The sequence below is a fragment of the Astyanax mexicanus genome, chromosome 3, assembly GCF_023375975.1.
Source record: "Astyanax mexicanus isolate ESR-SI-001 chromosome 3, AstMex3_surface, whole genome shotgun sequence".
Taxonomy (NCBI): Eukaryota; Metazoa; Chordata; class Actinopteri; order Characiformes; family Acestrorhamphidae; genus Astyanax; species Astyanax mexicanus.
In genome coordinates, this window is record NC_064410.1 from 35,462,593 (window position 1) to 35,486,586 (window position 23,994).

General features: G+C 37.4%; 1 protein-coding gene across 9 annotated transcripts in view; it reads right to left on the bottom strand.

The window, feature by feature from the left end:
• Positions 1–23,994, bottom strand: part of rims3 (regulating synaptic membrane exocytosis 3) — a 107,798-nt gene that overhangs the window by 63,802 nt on the left and 20,002 nt on the right. For all 9 annotated transcript variants that reach the window (XR_007438501.1, XR_007438500.1, XR_007438495.1 and 6 more), the window contains exon 2: positions 18,428–18,710. Coding sequence is in view for 1 of the 9 variants with exons in the window: in XM_007236457.4 (XP_007236519.3) it covers positions 18,428–18,677 (250 nt within the window). In the remaining 8 variants the exon portion in view is untranslated. The remainder of the gene's footprint in view (positions 1–18,427; positions 18,711–23,994) is intronic.

Below are 23,994 nucleotides of genomic sequence, written 5' to 3' on the forward strand. Positions count from 1 at the left end.
TGAACAGCCAAACAACTGTAGTTTTACCTCCATAATATATTCTCATGATAATCACCAGAGTGATGAATAAATGCCATTTCTCCCGTTGCTGCAAGTTAAAACTGCAGAGAAATGCGCACTAGTCCAGAACACATGGCCTTTTTCCTGTATTTAGTTTCTAATCCCTCCCCAGATAGGTCTAACCAATCAAAGGGAAGAGAATGCTTTCTATTGGTTTATTGTGATGCATTTTGTTGAAGATTTTGGCTGCCATATGTGGTCTTACCAGTGATTGGTGTGTGAATAAGAAGCAGTTTCTCCTTGGTTTGGTTTGTTTTCACACAAGAAAAAAAAACAAACCAAGGAGAAACTGCTTCTTATTCACACACCAATCACTGGTAAGACAACATATGGCAGCCAAAATCTTTTTAGAAATAGTTTGAAAAATTACACTATAATCCACATTCAGAAATCCAAGCTGTGTGTTCATTAACAGTGTTCCTTGGGATCCAAGCATGTTTACTATTTATAAATACCCTCTTTTTCACTTCACTATTTGTCTGTTCACATTTGTCAGAACAGAACACCATCTATTCTGTCATTCAGCATGACTGGGAGATTGACAGGCACTTCAGAACAGCATCTTCCTCAGGCTTTAACACAGCAAAGCTACACTAGCTGTTGTAGCTGTGGCTTGCCTGAGGATGAACTGCAGACAGAAGGGGAAAGGAAAAGCTTTGGAGAGCTGAGAAATCAAATGGGAAGGCATGGGGGCAGGGTTAAGAAGTAAGCACAGTAGTGATAAGAAAAGAAATGAAACCACCACATACTGTGGTGCTGAGGGAAGATAAAAAGCTCACAGTGTTTGAGATTATATTTGGCAGGCCACACAACTGAGTCAACACACAGAAGCCAGGGTTGGAGCGGAGGACGGCGACAAACGGCCGGGAACAGCCCGTCAGATCGTCCCGCAGACTTTACAGAGATAGCAGGCAGACGCTCATGTCAGATATAAACAGCTGCCTCTTAGCTCAGGCCTAACAAACAGATCTCATAGCATCACAGTGACGTTCAAGAGGGTCTCACGGCTGCTGGATCAATAACTGCCAGTGTGTTTTATTGAAAAACATAATTGGACCGAATCTCGCTACTTTGAGGCACAGACCGCGCTCACTACGTCGACTCTAATGGCAGCTCAATAAAGCAGAGAATAGCGGGTCTCACTCCAGCGACAAATGAACACAAACAGGCAGCCAAGAAAAAAAAACACAGAGGCAACAGAAGTCTTTAGGCCAGAGGAGCTTATTTTTAAAGCACTGCAGAAATTGCCAGCTTAAGGCAGAGCTCTGTTTTAATTTTAACAGTGCCAATGAGTGAAGCAATCAAATGTGTCTTACAAAATAAAACTAGAAAAACAATACTGGAATTAATGTAATTTACCTGACAAGCGTGAGAAATATTTTATTTAGTGCAGCTGCTTTTGGAATATCCCACTAATCTACTGGCCATTCTGTAAGAATCCGGACATTGTTTTGATTATAGTTTTTTAAATGTATTAAATAAAATGTATTTTTATACATATACATTTTATTAAACTTTCACTCTAAACTGAGAAAGCTATAGCCTGAGTGTCATGTTATTTACATTGTACCTTTTTTTTTTTGTTTATTTAGGTCTATTATTTTTAATATGCAGAAAAAGATATGAATTCAAATCTATTTTCATCTATCTTTGGTCTAAATATGATCTTATACATTATGAATATGTTCTCAAAAGAACATAAGTGTGTTCTTCAAAAACATATACATTTTATACAAAAAGTTATTTTATCTATTTTAAGTCCACTGCTTTTAATGTGTAAAGGTATAATTAACACACACACAGACCCAGTCTTGTTTATTTGCTTATATATTTATGTTATTTTCATCACTACCTAATGTCTTTGATCATTAAGAGTTTTGGTCATGTTCTGATGTAGTTTCTTTACCAAAATTCTCACCAGAGCATTGTTTTTATTCAATTCAACTGATTTAATACTGCAATACTGTTTAGATCATATATACAGCTCTGAAAAAAATAAGAGACCACTTAAAGCTGAACTGCTTGAATTTTTGCACCAGGAGTGGCGTAAAGTTATCCAAAAGCAGTGTGTAAGACTGGTGGAGGAGAACATGCCAAGATGCATAAAAACTGTGATTAAAAACCAGGGTTATTCCACCAAATATTGATTTCAGAACTGTTAAAACTTTATGAATATGAACTTGTTTTCTTTGCATTATTTGAGGTCTGAGAGCTCTGCATCTTTTTTTGTTATTGGGATTTGGGAGAAATGTTGTCTGTTGTTTATAGAATAAAAAAAACATGTTCACTTTACTCAAACATATATCTATAAATAGCAAAATCAGAGAAACTGATTCAGAAACTGAAGTGATTCCTTAATTTTTTTCCAGAGCTTTATATAGATCTCTACTTATTACGCTGAATTAACATCCACATGCATCATCATCAAGAGTAATATTGCGTGATTCGGGCTTCTTAATAACTGATTTAATTACGTGTCAGTTACAGCGTGTACTTTAAGGACACAATCTGAGAGAAAACACTTGCAACACACACACACACACACACATTCACACATACACATAATTTGGCACAGCCGGCACTTCAGACGCGCTCTCAGCCATGGCCTGGGTGCTTTCATCAAGTGGGCCTGGAGCATCAACCACAGGAACAAATGAACAAACTGGCTGGCAGTTGAGTGTGAACATACACCAGTGACAGGGAATCTTGCCCATACACAAACACTCTCAGAGCGCTACCGCCTGCTCGGCCCCGCCGGGTTCAGGCTGAGACAAGTTTCAGTTTTATATGCTGGGTCTGGTAGTTTTTAAAATATAAAGTGAAATAGTGAATTAAAATTGAATATATATAGAAATGTATTTTAATAACCCATTTTAGTTTTTGTGTGAGTTGGTTTATTCTTATTTCTTTCATTTTACTATTTATAGGTATAGGTTTGAGTAAAATGAACATTGTTATTTTATTCTATAAACTACTTACATTTTTCCCAAATTAAAAAAAAAGTCAAAGTAACAAAAAAATGATTTTTTTTCAGACCACAGATAATGCAAAGAAAACAAGTTCATATTAATTTAGGAACAATACTACTGTGTGTGATATTGAGGAACAGTTTATAAATCAATATGTACTGGAATAACCCAAATTTTTTTAACAAGGTATTTATTCATATTTGGCATGCTCTCCACCAGTCTTACACACTGATTTTGGGTGACCTTATACCACGCAGTTCAGCTTTGTTTGATAGCTTGTGATCATCCTTTTGTGATTTTCCTTTTAAATACATTCCAGAAGTCTTTAATTGGGTTCAGGTCTGGAGATGAATCCTTGCTGAATCATCCAGATCATTACGGATCCTCCACTAAATTTCACAGTGGGTGCAAGACACTCCGGCTTGTACGCCTCTCCAGGCTTCTGTCTAACCATTAGACGACACAGTTGCTTACTGAGTAATTCTACAAATTTGATTGTAATTATAGTTTAATAATTTGGGCATATTTGAGCTCATGATTGCATCAGCTAATGCCAGTACAATTACAGGTTAACTTCCCTGTTTTATCCAGTGTGTAGTAATACTTCTAAATAAAGAGATCAGCTTGTACCCTACACTGACTGTGCTAAAGTGCCTGCTGTTGAGTTAACACTCCAAGCTCCAGTAAAGGGACTCAGAACAGAATGCTGTGTGTGTGTTTGAGTTGTTTTTAGGATCCCAGGGCTCATCAGGAGATCAGGGTTGGAATAGTGGGTGGATGAGTCACCGCTTACGGGCCAAAGCCGCTTCAGTGTGCGCTCGCGAGCTCTTCCGCACGCTCCAAACAGCCTGGAATAGACCCCAAACCCGGAGGAGAAATGTCAGCCTACACTGTATACCTGTTACTCAAGCAGATATAACGAGAACCTACAGAAATAAAGTCTCCGCCAGTGGATTCTGTCGAATAGCACAACATTCGTCTCTCTATAAATATATCTCTTTAGCAATATTTCTGAGTAGTAAGCTGTAAAGGGGATGGGTGATAAGTGCAGAACTGGAGTCATCCGTTTCTTTCTGCGGAAGCCGTAAAAGCAATGAGACAACGTATTTCTTGTTTGGCCCAGACACAATGCTCAGAGACAACTAAACCAGAAATTTATGAAACACGGAGCGAGCAGACTAAACACAGCTCCACACGCTGAAATTGGACGCCAAGCACAGTGTCATGGTTTTGAGTCAGCGCTTACATGCCCTGTCTCGCTAGGCCGGCTGTGAATTAAGTGTCTGTCAGCCGGCTGGAGAGTGATGTGGAATGCAGCGTGGAGGTGACACCTGCTTTGACCTTCTTGATCAATAAATCGATCAGCCAGTCGTCTGGTGTGTAATGACATGCCTTGGCCACCAGTGAATCCGGGCAGAATGCAACAGGCTCTCCGATAAGGTAGAGACCAGAAGCATGGACTTTAGAATAGAATAAAAAAACAGTGCTGTCTCAAGTGAGTGAATGAATGAATGAATGAATTAATGAAGTTACACTTATATAGTGCCTTTCTAGAAACCCAGGAATACTTTACATGTATTACACACACCAGTAAAAAGCAACAGCCAATAATAGGGCTGCAATAATTAGTCGATTATTTAAATTTGATTATTTAAAGTGAGAAAATCCATGGGTTGTTTTCAGGGCCTGAATGTGAGGAAAATTATCCTATATCCTATATTCAAAAATCTACTTTTTTATTTTATTTTATTTTTTTTTTTAATTTTTTACAATATCTCAAAATATTCCAATGGTATATGGTATTACCACGAACAGGGAGGATCATTACCTGTGCAAGCAGTGCAGATGGTCCAGCATTTACTGCATGTGGCTTTATGACCATCTGATTCTGTTCTGTATTATTTAAAAAAACAATCAATCACATACACAATTTTAATTTATTGTGCACACTTTTATATAAATAATTTACTAAAAGTTAAACCATCAGAATGTGTTACAAATGTGACAGACAGGAAGAACAAAAAGCTGAACATTTTCAGATTGTTTTTTTCATGATACGTGATAGTTCTGCACTTCGCCCACTCGCTAAGCTAACCTCTGCTTAGCTAGCTTGACTGCAGATCCTCAGAGTATTACTCAGTGCAGCTGCTGTTAAATAACTGACACAAGTGTTGATGATAACTCATGTCTGAGAGAGCAAAGTCAAGACACTGGTGTTGGAGGCTAAATGCAACAGGTTATGTGGTGTTTGGGCCTGTAGCCAGGCAGAAATTATTAAAAAATACAATTCCACATATCTAAGGGAAAAGAGCTTTTTTAGTGAATGTTAATTTAGGGAAATCTTACGGACTGGTTCATCCAGATTTGCTTGTGTTTCAAGCAAAAAAACAACAACTAAAGATGGGCCTGATTTTTTTTCCCTTATCTGTTTTTAGAAAGAGAGAGAGAAACAAGAAGCATAGCTGGATGTATGCGCTTTATTCACCTACGTCACCATCATCTACCAAAACAAAGCTGTGAGGTGCGGAAGTAGCGTTGGACCACTGGTTATTAGCAATGCTGCCTCACTACTGCGTTCCCAAATGCACTTTTTCAAAAAGAAAGTAATCTTATAGAGGTCAAACCTTCCATAGTTTCCCCAAAGATCCCGTACTTCATTGTTAATGGATTCACAAAATTGGTAGAGATTGCCTTTATAATTTAAGATGTATATTACTGTGCTAGCTAATAATATTACCCAGCCAGCCAATCTAGCCAGATGAACTTTTAGGAGGTGTGTGAGATCAGCTGTCCACACAGGCGCTACATTTAAACTGGTGGAACATTTCCGGTTTAGGAACGAACCCCCAAGCTTCACATTCAGGCAACATGCAGCCCAGCTATTCTGGATCTGTCCCGCTGTAAGTTCTAAACAATAAAGACAGACAATTTAGGAAGGGATAAGCACTCATTACAGCTAAGGGAATAATTGAGAAATTACTATAAACTCAACAGACCATAAAATTAGACTACATACACTGCAAAAAAATCCACTGGCAAAAACTAGACAAAATATATGCAAATTAAGACAAATATACGTATATTAAGCAAAAAAATCTGCCAATGGGTTAAGCAAAATTTTCTTAGCAAGATTCCTTACAAAAAGGAATGGCAAAGTCTCAAAATGAGTGAAGTAACACCTAAATCAAGCAAAAAAGTCATTGTTTTTGGACACAAGAATCAGAATAATTTGATTGCTGCTTGATTGTGCTTATTTTGAGTTCAAATTACTTAAAATAAGGTACAAATTCTAAGTAAGAATGATTAAGACAATTATTCCTAAAATAAGCAAAATAATCTAACACTTACAATGCTTAGTAAGACCAAAAGTCTTTTCAGAGAAGAAAATAAGACTTATTGCCTTAATTTAAGAAAATTTCACTTGCTAAGATTTAGTATTTTGAAGTACAACATATTCATAATTGGGGCACAGGTGTGATAATTGAATGAAGCAGACCTCCATGCACAAGTAAAGCTTCTTTGTACTCCTATTTATCAGTCTACTGGATGGAAGTCTTCGCAACAAGATCCAATTTACGACATTTATCCTTGTTGAACAAATCCTAGAGAACAAAATTGGTCTTACTCTCATTGGTTGGGTAAGATGGCCCTCTCTCTTCACCCACACGCTCAGTGCAATACTAGCCACAGTGCATGCATCTGTTAGCTGATATAACAGAAATGTACTGCCATTTAACACATGGGACACGTGTGTACCAAGAATACTTCATAGTTATAGTCAAAGTCATTACCACCGACAGTGGATAGTAATTTAGTAGTGATTTAGTAATGATCGTGACCAACGAAATCTGGCTAGAAGTGTCCATGCCAACAGATAAGTGACACAACCAATGCATGCATATATGCACACACATTTTTTACGTTTCAAGGTACATGACAATAGTCATGTGACATGTTGTTCATAAGCACATTTTACTAATGATGTGTTATTGATACTATTACTGGAGATGTTTAATGATCAATGATCAAATGGGGTTGGTTTAAAAATCAAATGTGATTAGTATAGCCCATAAAACACCTACCGATAAGTATGTTAAAGTAAATTGGTACATGATACATGATTTCAGAAGTGTTTTACCTTCTCCTGCCGTATATATTGAGGACTATACGACTCTCTCTCTTCCTCTCACTCCCTTGCTCTCTCTCTTTCTCCCTCAATGTCTCTCTCTCTGTCTGAATGTCTCTAAATATAGAAGGACCTCTTCATTAGCCGCAGCGTAGCGCTCAGAAGTCCTGCGGTGAAAACACGGCAAGCTCTTTCTGACAGCCGCGTTCATCAGGACCACGGGGTCAGGGGAGCACGCGCCGCAGCCCTGCTGTCGCTATGGAGACGGAGCGGGTGGAGTAGGTGCCCAGTTGGCAACAGAAGCCGCTGGAGCGTAGAGGTGTCATGTTGTAGCGTGGCAGAGCCAGGCGCCCATATGCTCTGGCTTGTGGTTCACTGGCAGCGGAACAGCGATGAGGTAATCCTCTCATTCAGTCCAACTGTTTCTTTTATTTACACTCTCCTAATCCACACCCAACCATGTTCTCTCGGTTCTCAGTGATGAATTCCATCAACGCTGATCTGTGAATGTGTACAGTTAGCCTACTTAAGCACTCAGGTGACCAATCCAGGTGGCAGTAATCGACGAATAAGCTGTGTGATAAATGATGTTTTATCTGTTTTAGCTCAACAGAGTTTTACTATAATACATCAATACAGTAATTAAACCTGTTCTGATCTGTTTTTTTTTTTCTAAATCATATAAATAAATCCACTGGATGGTGATGACATACTGTACTGTACTGTACTGTACATACTGTACCAAAATGTTACTCATTACTTATATATTAAGAAAATGACGATTCATACATCACATGCATTGTCTAAGATTTTGATTGGTGCCCAGCTAGCCACCAATGTTGACAGATGTTTTTATACAGTCGAAAGTAGTTTGTGATGCAGTTTAGCCAAAATTTACTGTCAGGATAATTTGAGATAGAATGATGACATCAGATAATGCAGATATTGCTTAAAGAAGTTATGATGTTAAATAACCCAAATCCAATGTTTACCAAATGTCACATACCGATGTTTCTCTGATGTAAAATACCAACGCTTATCAGTATTTTGCAGTATGATGACCAAAAGTTAATGTCTGCTAAACTTCATAATGTTAACCTCTATAAAATGTAAAATTATATGGATTTTTTTATTGTTGCTTTTTTAACCAAAGATAGCATTCAAACACATACCATTTTCACAGCACAATAACAATGAGACAACAAAAAATATAAATAAATAAATAAATAAAAATAAAATCAGTTAAGATAACATAAAATGACAGTTGCAGTGGAACACAAAAAAAAACACATTAATGGTGCTATTGCTGGTACACCATCAAACACTTTGACATCATACATCAATCTTAAAATACATTTTTAATTGAATCCTCTTCCATATATCACCTAAATTGTCCCCTGATCTCCCTAATTTGACGTGACTTCTTTTTTTTTTTACAGCAATCGTTCATTTTTCCAGGGCCATACACTGAGGAAGACATTTCAACCACTGGGTGTTTTTTTAAATTCTATGGATTTAAATATGCCTGTCAACAATAATATGTTAAAACATAATTAATCTGAAAACTTTAAAGCGTTAAAAATTAATCACAATCTTAAACATTTTTGTCAATCTCCCAAAAATGCAAGGAAGTACTTATTTACTAATGATTTTAATCATGATTAATCACTGAACATTGTTGTGATTAATACAACTATTTTTTAATCGATTGACACTACTAATATACACATAATTTAATTTTGCCAAAATAACATAATTTGTTAAAATGTAAACATTGTGTTGACATTTAAATACCAATTTTTAAAAGCTTAGTCTTTAAAAAAAGAAACAATGGGATTAATCGTGATTAATCAAAGAACTCCACTAATTATTAGACACTGAATTAACAAGTTGTTGGTTTTAAGTTACTGTAGCTAGATGCCAACCCAATGCCGTTAAAGATAAATATATGAAAAATATAAGTTCAATGTCTGTACAGTCAATCTCATGTCAAGTGATGCTATATGATGTACACAATACAAGCTTTGTCTGCTTTGCATACAACAAATAAACAATACAAATATCCTACATACAGGAAATGTCTTAAACTGGGCTCAGCTACAATCAGATGAGACCCAACGTTACCGTTTGTTGTAGGAGAACCTGAGGAGCAAATTTCAAGTATTTTTAAATCTGAGCAGAGCAGAACTACCTGCAGTTCTGTACACTCCAATTAATGCATCACTGCTGACCCCTCTACCCTCAGCTAACGTCCAGACTGTGGTCAAATGACAAAGTAGAGCAAGGCAGTGGAGCAGGATAAGGGCAGACAGGAGCTGAAGTGATGTGCCGATGCCCCGGACAGGTGAATCACACAGAGCGGCCGCTCGCTCCGACCCCCTCCTCATCCCCTTCACCGGCCCACTGGTGCCACCCCTCAGGGCCTCCACCCAGAAGGGAGACAACAGCATTCTGAAAAGGTCAGCCAGTCTCGAACATACACACACAAACAAACACACAGTACTGACGGGCCAATTTAGACTGAAACAAAGAGAGCCAGCAGGAGAGAGCCTGAGAGAGAAAACTATATAGATATAGAGATACATAGATAAAAAAGGGAGAAAAAGAGGAAGATAAATGAGAGTGTTCAGTAAAGATATCAGATTTCAAGAGAAAACAATCTATGAACAACCAGTGAAACAGAAAAAAAACTAACCGTTTGGAGTATTTTGATCATGAAAATTAATATTATTCCAAGCCTCATTTCTTTTTTTTTTCATCCTTGAAAAGAATGAAATCATCCACTGAAAGAAATCAACATAAAGAACCTCTAAGAGGAACCAAGATTCAAAAAAAGAAAATCTGAGAATAACAGAAAGAACCACAGAAAAGAATCAAGACTCAAAAATAACAATTATCTGCGAACAACAAGAAGAACCTCAGAGAGGAACAAAGACTCTAAAGAAGAACGTTAAGGACAAAAGGAAGGATCACCGAAGAAGGGAGGAAGTAAGACCACTGAGGAGAACCAAAACTAGAAAGGAGGAACTCTCTGAGGACAATAGGAAGACCAAGACTCAAAATAAAAAAAAAATGATCTAAGGGCCAAAGGAAGAACCGAGCCTTAAAAGGAGAAACTCTCTAAGAGCTTAGGAATGAACCACTGAGAGGAACCAAGACTCAACAAGAGAAAGTCTTTAAAAGCAAAAGCGAGAACCAGTGAGAGGAACCAAGTCTCAAAAGGAGAAACCCTCTAAGAATAACGGGAAGAACCACAGAGAAGAACCAAGACTCAAAGGAGAAACTCTCTGAGAATAATAGAAAGAACCACAGAGAGGAACCAAGACTCGTAAAGGAGAAACTCCCTAAGAATAACAGAAAGAACCACAGAGAAGAACCAAGACTTGAAAGAAGAAACTCCGTGGGAATAACAGGAAAAAACAGAGAGAGGAACCAAGACACAAAAGGAGAAACTATCTGTGAATAACAGGAAAAACCTTAGAGAGGAACCAAGACTCAAAAGGAGAAACTCTCTGAGAATAACAGGAAGAACCACAGAGAGGAACCAAGACTCAAAAGAAGGAACTCCCAGAGGGAAAATAAAGACCACTGAGAAAAATCGAAGACCAAGACTCAAAATAAAAAAGTATTTAAGGGCAAAAGGAAGAACCAAGCCTTAAAAGGTGAACCTCTCTAAAAATTAACAGAAAGAACCACGGAGAGGAACCAAGACTCAACAAGAGAAACTCTTTAAAAGCAAAAGCGAGAACCAGTGAGAGGAACCAAGTCTCAAAAGGAGAAATCCCCTGAGGGAAAACAAGACCACTGAGGAGAAATGAAACTTGAAAGGAGGAACTCTCTGAGGACAATAGGAAGACCAAGACTCAAAATAAAAAAAATAATCGAAGGACTAAAGGAAGAACCAAGCCCTAAAAGAAGAAATTAAGGATGGACCACTGAAAGGAACCAAGACTCAACAAGAGAAACTATGTAAAAGCAAAAGCGAGAACCAGTGAGAGGAACCAAGGCTCAACAGGAGACAAGGGCTAATGGAACCAAACTCAAAATAAGAAAGTCTCTAAAGGCAAAAGAAAAACAATTGAAAGAATAGTTTAAATGTATAGTTTAAAAAACTTACATATCTAATATAATTCTGAAAAGTACCTTTATAGACTGTTTACACTGAGTAAAGATTCTTTGACCTTTAAAAGCTTATTCACACTCGCTAATCTCTTTTCAAACATGGAACCAAAAAAAAAAAAAAAAAATTCCTCTTATAAATACGTTTTAAAGAATTTTTATTTTAGTGTAAAATGCAATATAATGCAGTAAAAAAGAGCCTTTAATTTGGTGGCGCTTTGATAATCATGTACTTTATAAAACAGATACCTATTATTAAAAAAAAGAGTAAATCTTATGAACAATGAAAATCTCATCTTCCAAAAATATACCCCAGTATCTCTGCATCCATTTCATCATCCCCCATATGGCCAAAGCCTGCGCTCCTGCCGAGGTGGTGCAGTCCAGTCCAGTGTACTTGTACTGCTTACATTATGTGCAAAGATACTTTATTATTTTTTACATGCTCTGTTTTTGCTGTTCTCTATTCAGCTTCAGCAAATATTTGACATGGAATTACCTGCAAAATTAATACTAGAAACAATATCAGCACAATATTATTATTACAAAGCATTTCATGCAGCACCTTCACCTGTTTAATGTGCCATTTTATACTTGCTGCACCTCTGATGTAAAGCAATGGGAAATGAAAAGTGTTAATATGAATAAAACATACTGTAAACTCTTAACAGATAAATGTATTTAGACTACTTTTCAAAATCAAGGGTATTAAATAGTTTGTTTAATCAACTGTTGGTGGAGTAACTGTCTATACTGTCCAGAAAAGGCTTTTGACTAGATTCTGGAGCATTGATATGAGGATCTGATTGCATTCAGCTGCATTAGCTGTTAATTTACCTGCAATAAAGTACACGGTTTTAAATCCACAGTTAATTTACAGCAAAGTATATTACAGTGTTGAGTTTCTTTTATACAGTAATAGTAGCTACACTCACACACACACTACTCTGGGGATATATAATAATAATAATAATAATAATAATAATAATAATAATAATAATAATAATAATACATTTTATTTTTATAGCGCTTTTCAGGATACTCAAAGACGCTTTACATTGCATAAAAAAAAAAAAAAAACACAATATGAAAATACATAGTAAAATAATCAACATCATCATCATCATCAACATCATCAATACCATACAATAGAAATCAAATAGAGCAAAACAATCAATGCATAAAAGATAGAAAATTTAAAATTTAATTTAATGAGTTAAAAACAGATGAAGAAAAAGGGAGGAGAGGAGAGGAGAGGAAAAAAGAAGAGGCACACAGAAATGTTGCATCAGGCGTTGAAAGCAGATCTGAAAATGTGAGTTTTGAGGAGAGATTTAAAAGTGGGAAGATCAGAGCAGTCGCTGATGTTTTTTGGGAGAGAGTTCCACAGGGAGGGGGCAGCTATGGAAAAGGCTCTGTCGCCCCAGGTTCTACCAATGGAGAGTAGATTGGCGTCAGATGATCGAAGTGAACGGGAAGGAGTATGATAATGAAGCAGGTCAGTGAGGTAGGGAGGGGCCTGATTATGGAGAGCTTTGTGAGTAAATAAAAGAATTTTGAATTGAATACGATGAGTGACAGGGAGCCAGTGAAGGTGTTGGAGGACAGGTGTAATGTGGTCGCGGGAGGGAGAACGAGTGAGGAGACGTGCAGCGCAGTTCTGAATATATTGAAGTTTATTTAAGATTTTGTTAGATGTGCCGTAAAGAATGCTGTTGCAGTAGTCAATTTTAAATGTAATGAAAGCGTGGATCAGGATTTCAGCGGAGGAAAGGAAAGTGAAGGCCATGCTGACAAATGATGTTACCGAGAGGAAGCATGTAAAGTATAAATAGTAGTGGACCAAGCACCGAGCCTTGGGGAACGCCTTGGGATAGTGGAGCAGTAGCAGAACTGCAGTTGTTAATATTAACAAACTGTTGGCGGTTTGTGAGGTATGACCTTAGCCAACAGAGGGCAGTACCTGTGATATTGAGTGAAGATTTGAGGCGTGAAAGAAGAACAGAGTGGTTAATGGTATAGATATTAATAGATAATTAATTTTAATAGATATTAAAAGAGCAAAAGAAGAGCAGACTGTTTGGATTGTCTTAGTGGGCCAATGTTGGCACTGGTGTTAGAGTTGGAACTGGCATTAGACTTGGACTTGGAACTGGAGTTAAGAGTTACACAATATTGTAACTCTCACAGGAGCACATATAACACAACCCAGTCACTGCTACACTGATGCCACGGGGAGTCAGGGTCCAGGGCTCAGGAGAACAGCAAGAAGAACAACACTCCCCTCCAGAGACAGTGGTCCAGCCCAGTGAAATCCACAAAGCCCTCTTACAACAAAGCCATTCAATGCAATTCACTGCTACAACTCAAAGCTTTGATTCAGCTAAATTATTTCAATGCCAATGTTCCCTTTCCTTAAAATTAAAGTAACATGCAAAAGTTTAAGCACACCTGGTCAAAATTTCTGTTACAGTCAATAGTTAGATGAGTAGAAAACGAACTGATATTCTATAAGCGTAGAGTTAAAGAAATGAAATATTGTTTTCAACATTTGAAGCAAAACTGGTGTGTTATTTTTGTTTTGTACAATTTTGTATAAAAAAGAGCTGCATGGTTGGGAAAAGATTGAAGCTCTAACAAAACTTTTACCAAAGTTTCAGTCCAAAACTAGCTTGGCAAAACAGGAGAGTTATATAAGCAGGAAAACACTTCAAATTTCTTTCAGGTAGTCATTTCCACAGTTTTCCACAGTTTTCACCATATTCCTTATTTTTCGTTCCTTATTATAGTAAGGAATAGGGGTGTCAACAGCAATGTTTTCCTTCTAATTCAGCATGTCTTGCTGCTGGGTTGCAAGACCTGTAAAGCTAATTCTACATGTTTCTCTTTTAAAAACTGTTTATTTGAGCGAGTAAAGCGCTTCGATTTTATACAGTAAGCTTAGATTTGCAGATTTCCACTAAGGCCCAACAGCGCTACACTGAGGAACCCTGAGTGTTCCAGTAAGCCAGAACGATATTAGCTCGCGTTTTGTCCAACATAGCTAGTTTTAACACAGTAAACGCGTAGACTACAGTCCGATATATTCACCTATGTATGACGAAAGAGCTAGCGCTAGCCCCAGTGCTTGTGGGGTAAGCAGCAGGCTATAGTCCGATATACTCACCTCTGAACGACAAAAGAGCTAGTGTTTAGCAGTGTTAGTGGGTAATGCTAACGCTGCTCCAGCAGTGCTAGCCAGGGTTAGCAGCAGACTACCAGCCAATAATACTCCCCTCTGAATGGTGAAAGAGCTAGTGGCTAATGCTAATACTGCTCCAGTCTTGGTGCTGGAGAGATAAACTGAAACTCCTGTATAACTCTGAAGTGGCTTTACTGCTCCTAACAAGCTGACTGGTAAAATTCATACATAAGGCGCATCAGATAAGGCGCACTGTTGATTTTATAGTGAGAAAAATATGATAATTTGCAAAATAAATGGCAAATAACACAAAAACTAGGAAAGAAAAGAAACAGAAACAGCTTGTGAATTTGCTGGAAGACATATCAAAACTCCTATATATATAAAATAAAAAAAACTTCAGAAATAATGAAAGACCCTTGAGTGGTGGTGCACTGTTCTACTATGCAGCAACACCTACACAAATGATTTTTATTATCAGACAAAAACCTGACTTGTTTTTACAGGGTTTCTCGCAGCGCTTTATGGGTATACCTCGACTATCTCCCCCCGGCATCGTGAAAGACACCTGTTGGTTAAGTATGGCACTGCGGCATTGGGAAGATGCTAATTATGCGTCAAGAAACGCCTCCCACCCCCTCCACCCCATTAACAAAAGGAGATGGCTTCAGCTGCAGAATTATGACACTAAACACACATGAAGACAAAAAGCATTATGTTCACCTATGAACAAATCTATGTTGCAAACAGTGAAAGCAGTATAAGCAGCCATACATAAAGACAACATTTTTTTTAGATAGAATTATGTCACAAATCCAGTGGCTTTTTAGATTTACAGAGAGTAAGATCTAAATAAAAATGTTAGGAGCAACACGTGGGAAACATGTGGGGATCTATATAGGTCTACGTATTTACAAGGTTGTTGTACAATTTTTAAAGCAAAGTCCATACGTTTTAATACCTTTTTAAGACACATAAAAAAACAAATAGGACCACTTTTCTCTACATAACAGCTTACACAAACGTAAATGCAGGATGTATTAATGTATGTTTTATAGACCTTGTAATAATGAGCAGACTCAGTCCTTTTAGTTTTCTTTACAAGTTCCATTAACTGCTCTCCTTCTTGTTCTTGTACAGCCATTTCAGTGTGTTTAAGTTTGGTATCAGTTCTGCTGTCTTCTGTGTGCCGCTGTCGGCTGGATATTTTTGGTGGGTAAAGTTGTTCTGAAGAAATGTATTATACTGTACACCATACACTTAGTAAAAAAGGCTCTATACAGTACTTATGAAAAGGTCATTTGAGTCTTTTTTGGGGCTATACAGAGACAGTTACTTAAAAAGCTTATTCATTTTTTACCTTGTATATATGAAAAATGAATAATGTATTTATTTACCATATTTTTTTGCACTATAAGGCGCTGTTAAAATCCTTTAATTTTCCCAAAAATCGTCAGTGCGCCTTTTAATCCAGTGTGTCTTTTGTATACATTTTACCAGTCAGGTTGTAAGAAGCAGTAAAGCCACTCCACTAAAGTGCAGTGTTCTACAGGAGTTTCAGGTTAGTATTAGCATTAGCCGCTAACTGCTATTTTCCATTCAGAGGGGAGTATTATCAGCCTGTAGCCTGCTCCTAACCCCACCTAACACTGCTGAAGCCGTTAGCCGCTAATGCTAATGCTCCAGCCTAGTGTTGGTGTAATTCGGGAATCTAAGCTTACTGTAAATAAACGAAAGCGCTTTACTCACCAAATAAACAGTTTTCAGTTGAGAAATCTGTGTAGATTTACATCCAGCGCTCGTTTGACTTTAGAAGAAAGTCTTTTGTTTATTACAGTTCTGTTTACTTAGCTTAGCTTTACTTAACTAAGTTAGCTAACTAAGGTAGCATTTAAAAAAACTGCCAAAAATACTAATATATGGTTACTTCTACTAACTGTAACCAGTTGTTTTTATCTACTGCTTATTGACCTGTTTTACTCCAATTTTCTTACCAATTTAGTAACTTCTAATTCCCATCCATTAGCTAGAGCCTATTCTATCAATGCTATCAGGGCTGAAAGGATGAAGGCTAGCATGTGCTTACTCTGAGCCACACAAATCCAACCAACTGCATCTTTTCACATTGATCTGATAAAGCAACATCATTGGACAGCTGAACACGCTTGAAGGAGAATGCTAATTATCTAGCCAATTAACTATCAGTGTTGTTACATTAGTCTGTGCTGAGTAATTGGAGATACACAACTTAAATTACCAATGCGATTCCAAAGACACATAATAGGAAACAGGGAAGCAAAAACAACTTGTAAAAAAAGATGTACCAAATAATGCAACACTCATCATTTCATCTTTCAGAAAGCACATCACAAATCAACAGTGTGAATGAACGGTCAGTTCTGCACATTATAAGTTTCAGACACTTCAAAACAAGCACGAATACATCCAACGTCTCTGACAAGAAGCTCATCTGAAAGTGCCTGATATTGGTGAGAACAGAGAATACAAGAGGGCAGAAAGGGAGCACGGCTTGAAGAGAGGAAAGAGGGAGATAATGAGACAGACGAAGACGTGACAGCAGCCACTGTGCGAATGAAGAAGTCACACTGACCCGTCCGTGTGACAGGAGTGATGGAGAGGGGAGCTAACAGAGCGAGGACAAGACGAAAAAGAACATGGAGTTCAGAAAGACGTGAAAAATATCTGACAAGAAAGAGTCAGACGAGTGACAAACCCGTAATGAAAAAGGAACGGTGGAAAGATAAAGGCTGACAAAACTGCACCGCTCATTAAAGGACTAGTTTATCTGTTATCTTTCTCATATCCCAAACATGGAAAATAAACTTTAAAAAACAGCCTGTTTTGAATTAATTGAGACTGTGATGTCACAATCATGAACACATCTGCATTTGATTATATATTAAGCCTGTGGTAGTTTAGTTCGGTTGTTCATTCAGTGTGAAGTGATGTGGGGTGTTGTTCCTGCTGATAGTCTGTTTAGATTTCATAGGAGGTGGAAACTGTCTGTCGGGGAAACAAGTGGATCGTTGCAGCCTTCTAAACGATCTATGACCCCGTTCTCATCTGGCATTATCATGCATCCTGGATGTTCTGAATGTTCTGTCTACCTGGGTCTGCACGGGTTAGCTGAGCACTCTACAGTAATAAGCTAATGTAAAAAAAGACTATACATGTGGCTGGTGCACAAGCAAAGCTAGGTACCCCATCTGCATTTGGGCAGAAAACTCTTAAAGGGGACACATATATATACCTCTTTTTACACAAGTTAAAAAAAGATCTATGTGCTATACAATATATGTCTGTGAAGTTCTTTGCACAAAAAAAAATACTCTCACAAACTCTCACACCAGCTCTATTCTTGCCAGTTTTAGATCCTTTCAGAATAAGCTGTTTAAAAATTCTGTCACTTTTATTTATATAAGCTGTTGCTGGCCACGCCCCATGAGTGTTTACCACACATTAGTGTTAGCTCATTCCGATAGTTAATTTTTTACTGTAATAGAAGCTCAAAACTAAACTCAACTTCTTCCACATCTGTTGAATTGCCATGAACAGTAGATACAGATCCCTCCTTCAGACGAGGTCTGCTGGCCAGTCCTGCTTTGTACTGTCTGATGCTCTGCCAGGGTTGCTCTCTAAGTGTTGTCTTTAAGTTTTCTTATTGTGATGTCAGAATAAGGCAGCCATTCAAATGTCTCATAGAAACTATAGATCCCTGACACCAAAATCTTTCAACTGACTCACAGAAAACAAATGGATGTTTTTCTTACTTAAAGTGTTTAAAGTAGCAATCGAGGCCCAAGTGCAAATACAAAAGAACGCAATGGGTTATGGGTTTTGCATAATATGTCCCCTTTAACATAACTGCCCATTTTATTATAGTCATTACGGTCCAACGCATCATGACACTAAACTGAGCCGAATAAACAATAGAAATACAACATCCCATACCTTGCTGGTTGAGCTGCAGTGTGCTCTTGCTCCACTGGGACAGCCCCACAATAGCCACCATCTTGGCCCCCAAGCTGGAGCGGCGCTTCTTGTTTCCCGCGATGCTGGTGGCGTCGGGCCCTGTGCTGCTGGGGCTTTTCTCCAGGCTGTACATGGCGCCGCTGATGCTGGAGCTGCGCACCACGTTCCGGGAGGCTGCCACACTCATGCCCCCAGGGCTGGGCACCTCCACTGAGCTGCTGAGCATCATGGTCTCACACAGGCCTCTGGAGAGGGGGGCAGACTGCGGGGAGAGATAACACACCAACAGCTTTAGTATAAACACTCACTGCTCAGCTTTTACAGCTTTAACACTTTGTTACACATATCGTATCAGTCGCACCAAAAGTTTGGACGCACCTTAAATTCAGTGTTCTTTCATGGTTTTTAATTGTTGCATATTTTCTGCATTTAAGGTTAATACTAAAGTCTATCAAAAAAACTAAATTAAGTAAACAAGTAAAAGTGTTAAACTAACCAGAATATGTTTTTTATTTGAGATTTCTTTAAATATCATCTTGCTTAGATGACAGCTTTGCAAAACGTTTTGAAGCTTCATGAGGTATAAGTCACCTCGAATGGCTTTCAGTTAACAGCTATGCTGAACTTGTCAAGAGTTAATTATTTGTTTGAGAGCATCAGTTGTAAAGTTAAGTGAAGAGCTAGAGTTGGTTGGTATACAGTGCATAGCTCTATTTGAGTAATGTTCTAATCCATACTATGTCAAGAAACTACTCAACTAAATAAAGTCAGTTAATTCGAAAATTTCAAGAACGTATCCTTAAGTGCAGTCACAAAAATCATCAAAAACGTTATGATGAAACTGGCTCTCATCAGGACCGCCCTAGGAAAGCTATACCAAGGGTTTCCTCTGTTGCAAAGGATAAGTTCATCAGAGTTACCAACCCACCTAAATGCTGAGCATTTTGGTTTGTTTAACACTTTTAAATTTACCACATGATTACATATGCGTTCCTTCATAATCTGAATGACTTTAGTATTAATTTACAATGTGGAGAAAAAATATAAATTAAAAACATTTAATGAGAAGACATGTCTTGATAAAGTCAGGTTTTGAAAATAAACAGACGGAAATCGAGCATTCATCAACTCAAGAGTGAATGTCTCTTTTTAAAAAGTGTTGCCATAGTGTTGCAAAGTGGTTACTGAGGTACCCTGTGTTAATGATTGGGTTTTACAAGTGAAGTAGTATGATTGTTACATTTGAAGGGTGAAAACACTTTTGCACCCCATTCATTCCTATGGTACAATTATGTAAAATCAGTTGGTATACAAACAGAACCAAAACAAGATTGTGTAGAACTATTTGGAAGTAAATATGTAGAAAACTAAGTAGTGCTGTGGTCTAAACAGCTGCCATTATGATCAGGAGATTGCTGGTTCGAATCCTGTTCATGTAGCTTGCCATCGGCTACCTGAGTCTTTAGAGAGCACAATTAGCCTTGCTCTCTCTCTGGGTGGAAAGATGGCTCTCTCTCCCCACATCACTCTAAAGGGTGATGTCTGCAGCACAAGCTGTCTGTGAGCTGATGTATCAGAACCGAGTCACTGCGCTTACCTCTGAGTGCGCTGTGATGCTACTCGGCAATGATACATAAGCAGCAGTTGGAAGAGAGGCAGTGGCTGACTTTACATGTATCGGAGGAGGCATGTGCTAGTTTTCACCCTCCTGGTGTTGGTGCATCACTAGTGAGGAATCCTAATGAGTGGGTTGGGTAATTGGCTGTGTAAATTGGGGAGAAAATAAAAATGGGATTAAAAAAAAAATATATATATATATATTTTTTTTTTTTTAATCCCATTTTTATTTTCTCCCCAATTTACACAGCCAATTACCCAACCCACTCATTAGGATTCCTCACTAGTGATGCACATATATATATATATATATATATATATATATATATATATATATATATATATATATATAGAGAGAGAGAGAGAGAGAGAGAGAGAGAGAGTCAGAGAGAGAGAGAGTCAGAGAGTGAACATATATAAAAATCCAACAAAAAGTAGAAGATTAAGAATGTAAATTAGATGACAATAAAGCTTTGTAATGCACAACCATAATTATGCAAATGTGTAGTTTAATCACTGCACTAATCACAATGCAATTCATCTTAATCTCAACATTTGTTTGCTTGTTTGTACATTTTCATAAGTACATCCATTCAATGATTTTTTTTCCTATTCTCTAATCAGTTATTACTGAAATCACTGCTGCTATTAAATTTTAAAATGATTAAGTGCTCAATCAAAAGCATTTCAGGTTATGTTTAGCACAGAAAGTTGAGCTGGGCCTCCATTCTAAGTTATACAGTGTTTCTGTGTGCTCTCCAGAGTTTTATATTTGCACACAATTGTTTGTAGAGATGCTTGTGGTACCTTCAGTGGTTTGGAGGCTGTAATTTTAATCCAAAATTTAATCCAGCTCTGACTGGCCACTTATCATAATCAGGAGTTAACTCTGCGTGCACCTCTGGTATATTTAACAGCTTACCTTTAGAGCCAGTGCCTTGTTGCCCTTGATAGCATTTTAGCCATTGATCCAAGCAATTCAACCAAGTGACTGAATCGCTTGATCTTTTTCCTGGCTGAGTTGCACAAACCTCCCCATGTGTCAAGGTTCAAAAAGGCACTGGCTGTGAAGGTAGGGCGTTACATTCACAATAAAACATCTCCCAGTTCACTCTTAACCTAATTATGATAAGCAGCCAGTCAGAGGATCTTAACAGTCATTATCTCAATGTCCAAGATCTTTCAGATTGTTTAAAGATACAGTCAACTTTCGGTGTTTATGGGTGGATTACATGAGGTCGTAATCAAGTAAAAATATTTATTAGGATGCATTTTTCCTCAAATAATGTCAGTAATGCAAAAGAGAATGTTTGATGTAAGTGTTCACTTTTAGATGGAAGATGTGCTTTATTTTGTTAAATATGCTAAATATCCTGGGGTGTGATGTAATATGAATATAGATATATATGTATATCTGAAACTTATAGAATAAATCACCTGAATGTTTTTTTTTTTCACAATTTTCTCCCATTTTCTCCCCAATTTCGGTTCTGATACATCAGCTCTTGTGCTGATCTACATCACCCTTTGGAGTGATTTGGGGAGAGAGTGCCATCTACCAACCCAGAGAGAGCAAGGCCAATTGTGCTCTCTCAGGGTTCCGGCAGCTGATGGCAAGCTGTATGAACAGGATTCGAACTAGCAATCTCCTAATCATAGTGGCAGCGCTTAGCACGCTGGACCACTCAGCATTATTTTAAACAAGTTTACGTTAGCAATATATGGTTATATTTAAAAATCAGTTCATATGGTATAAAACACTATATTTACTGAGTTAGCAAAATGTGCACGGTCATTGATGTATGGCAAGCTTTAAAATGGACACAATGAAGGAAATTGGAGATGAATGCTGACATCAATATTATATGGTTATTGAACAATAACTTTTTTTTTTCAAAACACTGGCATCAGACTAATGTTTAGATTCAGCCGATATTTCAAACTGATACTTGTAAAATTATCATATTATTGTATGTCAGAAAAGGACTATAATCGGCTGACACTTGCAGTGCTAGTTTAAATTAATTGATTTAAGCTGATTTTTATTATTATTATTTTATTATTATTATTTTTGTTACATTCAATAGATCCATTGTTTTATTTCACCTGGTGAAAGCTGTGACCAGTCTATGTAAGTAAAAAAAAATCTCAGGAGAGACATTTTATTTTATTGTTTGCATACAGTTGGTTAAAAGCTAAAATCTAAGTCAAATAAACTGTACATTGGTTTTGAAACTCCTACCGCAATGTTTATTCTTTCTGTAAATTTTAAATGTGTATATCGGTATTGACATTGTCAGATATATACAGGTGTAATATTAGATATCAGCATCAGAATCAGCCCAGAATTCCCATATCAGTGCATCCCTAAATTAAATATATAATTATAATATAATGTAAAGCAATGTCATATCACATAATTATTTATGTCCAAGACTGAGAGAAAAGATTATAAAATTGCACAAAAAAAAAATTCTGGAGAACACTAGCAATTCAGGACAATTTAAACTTTAAACTATGAAATTTCATAAAATTAAAAAGTTAGTAGTAGATTTGTTTTAAATATTAGTTGCACTTCTATTTGTCAAGTACCTACATGCACATTTTACTTCATTAGGGATGCATTTAAAGGGAAAACTGGAGATTCACTGGAAATGCTAAGTTAAGATTTCAACGGAAGATTTTTTTTTTTATGAAATTAAAAAGAAGTGGGCAAGAGAGAGAAACTGGAATTTTAAGCTCAGCAGGAAAACCCACCAGTCAGACTGATGGAATTTCAGTAATAACAAAGTCCGGACTCTTTTGGCTGCTACCGCTGTGGTGTATTTTTCTTCCTTTTTACTAGGAAAAGGCAAAGATAACCTCAGAGAAAAGAGATAACCTTAACCTGGTAGCGTATTCGTCCGTGAGAGGGGCATTTGTCACCAGTGACACTGTTTGGTCTTAAGGGAATACATGCCACAACAATACACACACTGGCCCACACACAAACACACAGCTCCTAGGAAACTGTAGAGAATTCTTTGAGAAAAACCCTGAATAAGATAAATTATCTGAGGGTTTCTTGTGAAAGCTAAATGTGCCCCTTGCCTTCTCCTCCAATTGTGGAACTGGAACGGCAAGAATAAACTCACAACCCAAGGGCGCATTAAATTTGCAGGCACTCTCACACACTTTTACCCAGCACGCTCACTCCTGTTCGTTCACCGTCACACACACATCCACACACACACACACACACACACACACACACACACACACATCCAGAGCACTTTATCCATCTGTAATGCTCTTGGTTTCACACGCCATGTGTTTGAGTCTGTCACGTGTGTTGAAATAACAAAAGTATGTGTTAATCGTTCTTGTAGTGTTTCACCTGCCCACACCCACAATATAGAAACACAAATATATCCTATAAAATATAATGATTGGTCAGATTTTTCATTTATTTTAATGTTTCAAACTGATGTTTGAAGATGAAATGAAGGCTAAAGGATGTTTGCACTAAAACGTTTGTATAAGCAGACGGAAGAAAAATATCCCCCCACCATTCAAACACTGTAAAAAACAAGAAAACATTTGCGGATTTTTTTTTTTTTTTTTTACAGTTTTTTTTTTTTTTACAAGATTTACTGTGACTTAAAATGACATTTTTTGGATCATAAATTTCCTCAAATTGCTGAAACAAATACAGAGTTTGTGTCCTGTGGATTTTAAGGTCTTCCCAAGTCTTCCCAACCCTGGTCCTGGGAGAATTGTGCTTTACACACTTGCACACTAAAGCAGAGTTTGAAAGGTGTTAGAAATGCTAGAGAATGGAGAATTTCCATTTTGACTATGATGCTGTGAAAAATATTTCTGCTGATTTCTGCTGCATGTCTGACGGAGTAAAAAAAAAATAACATATTGCTCTGGATGTAGTGTTGATA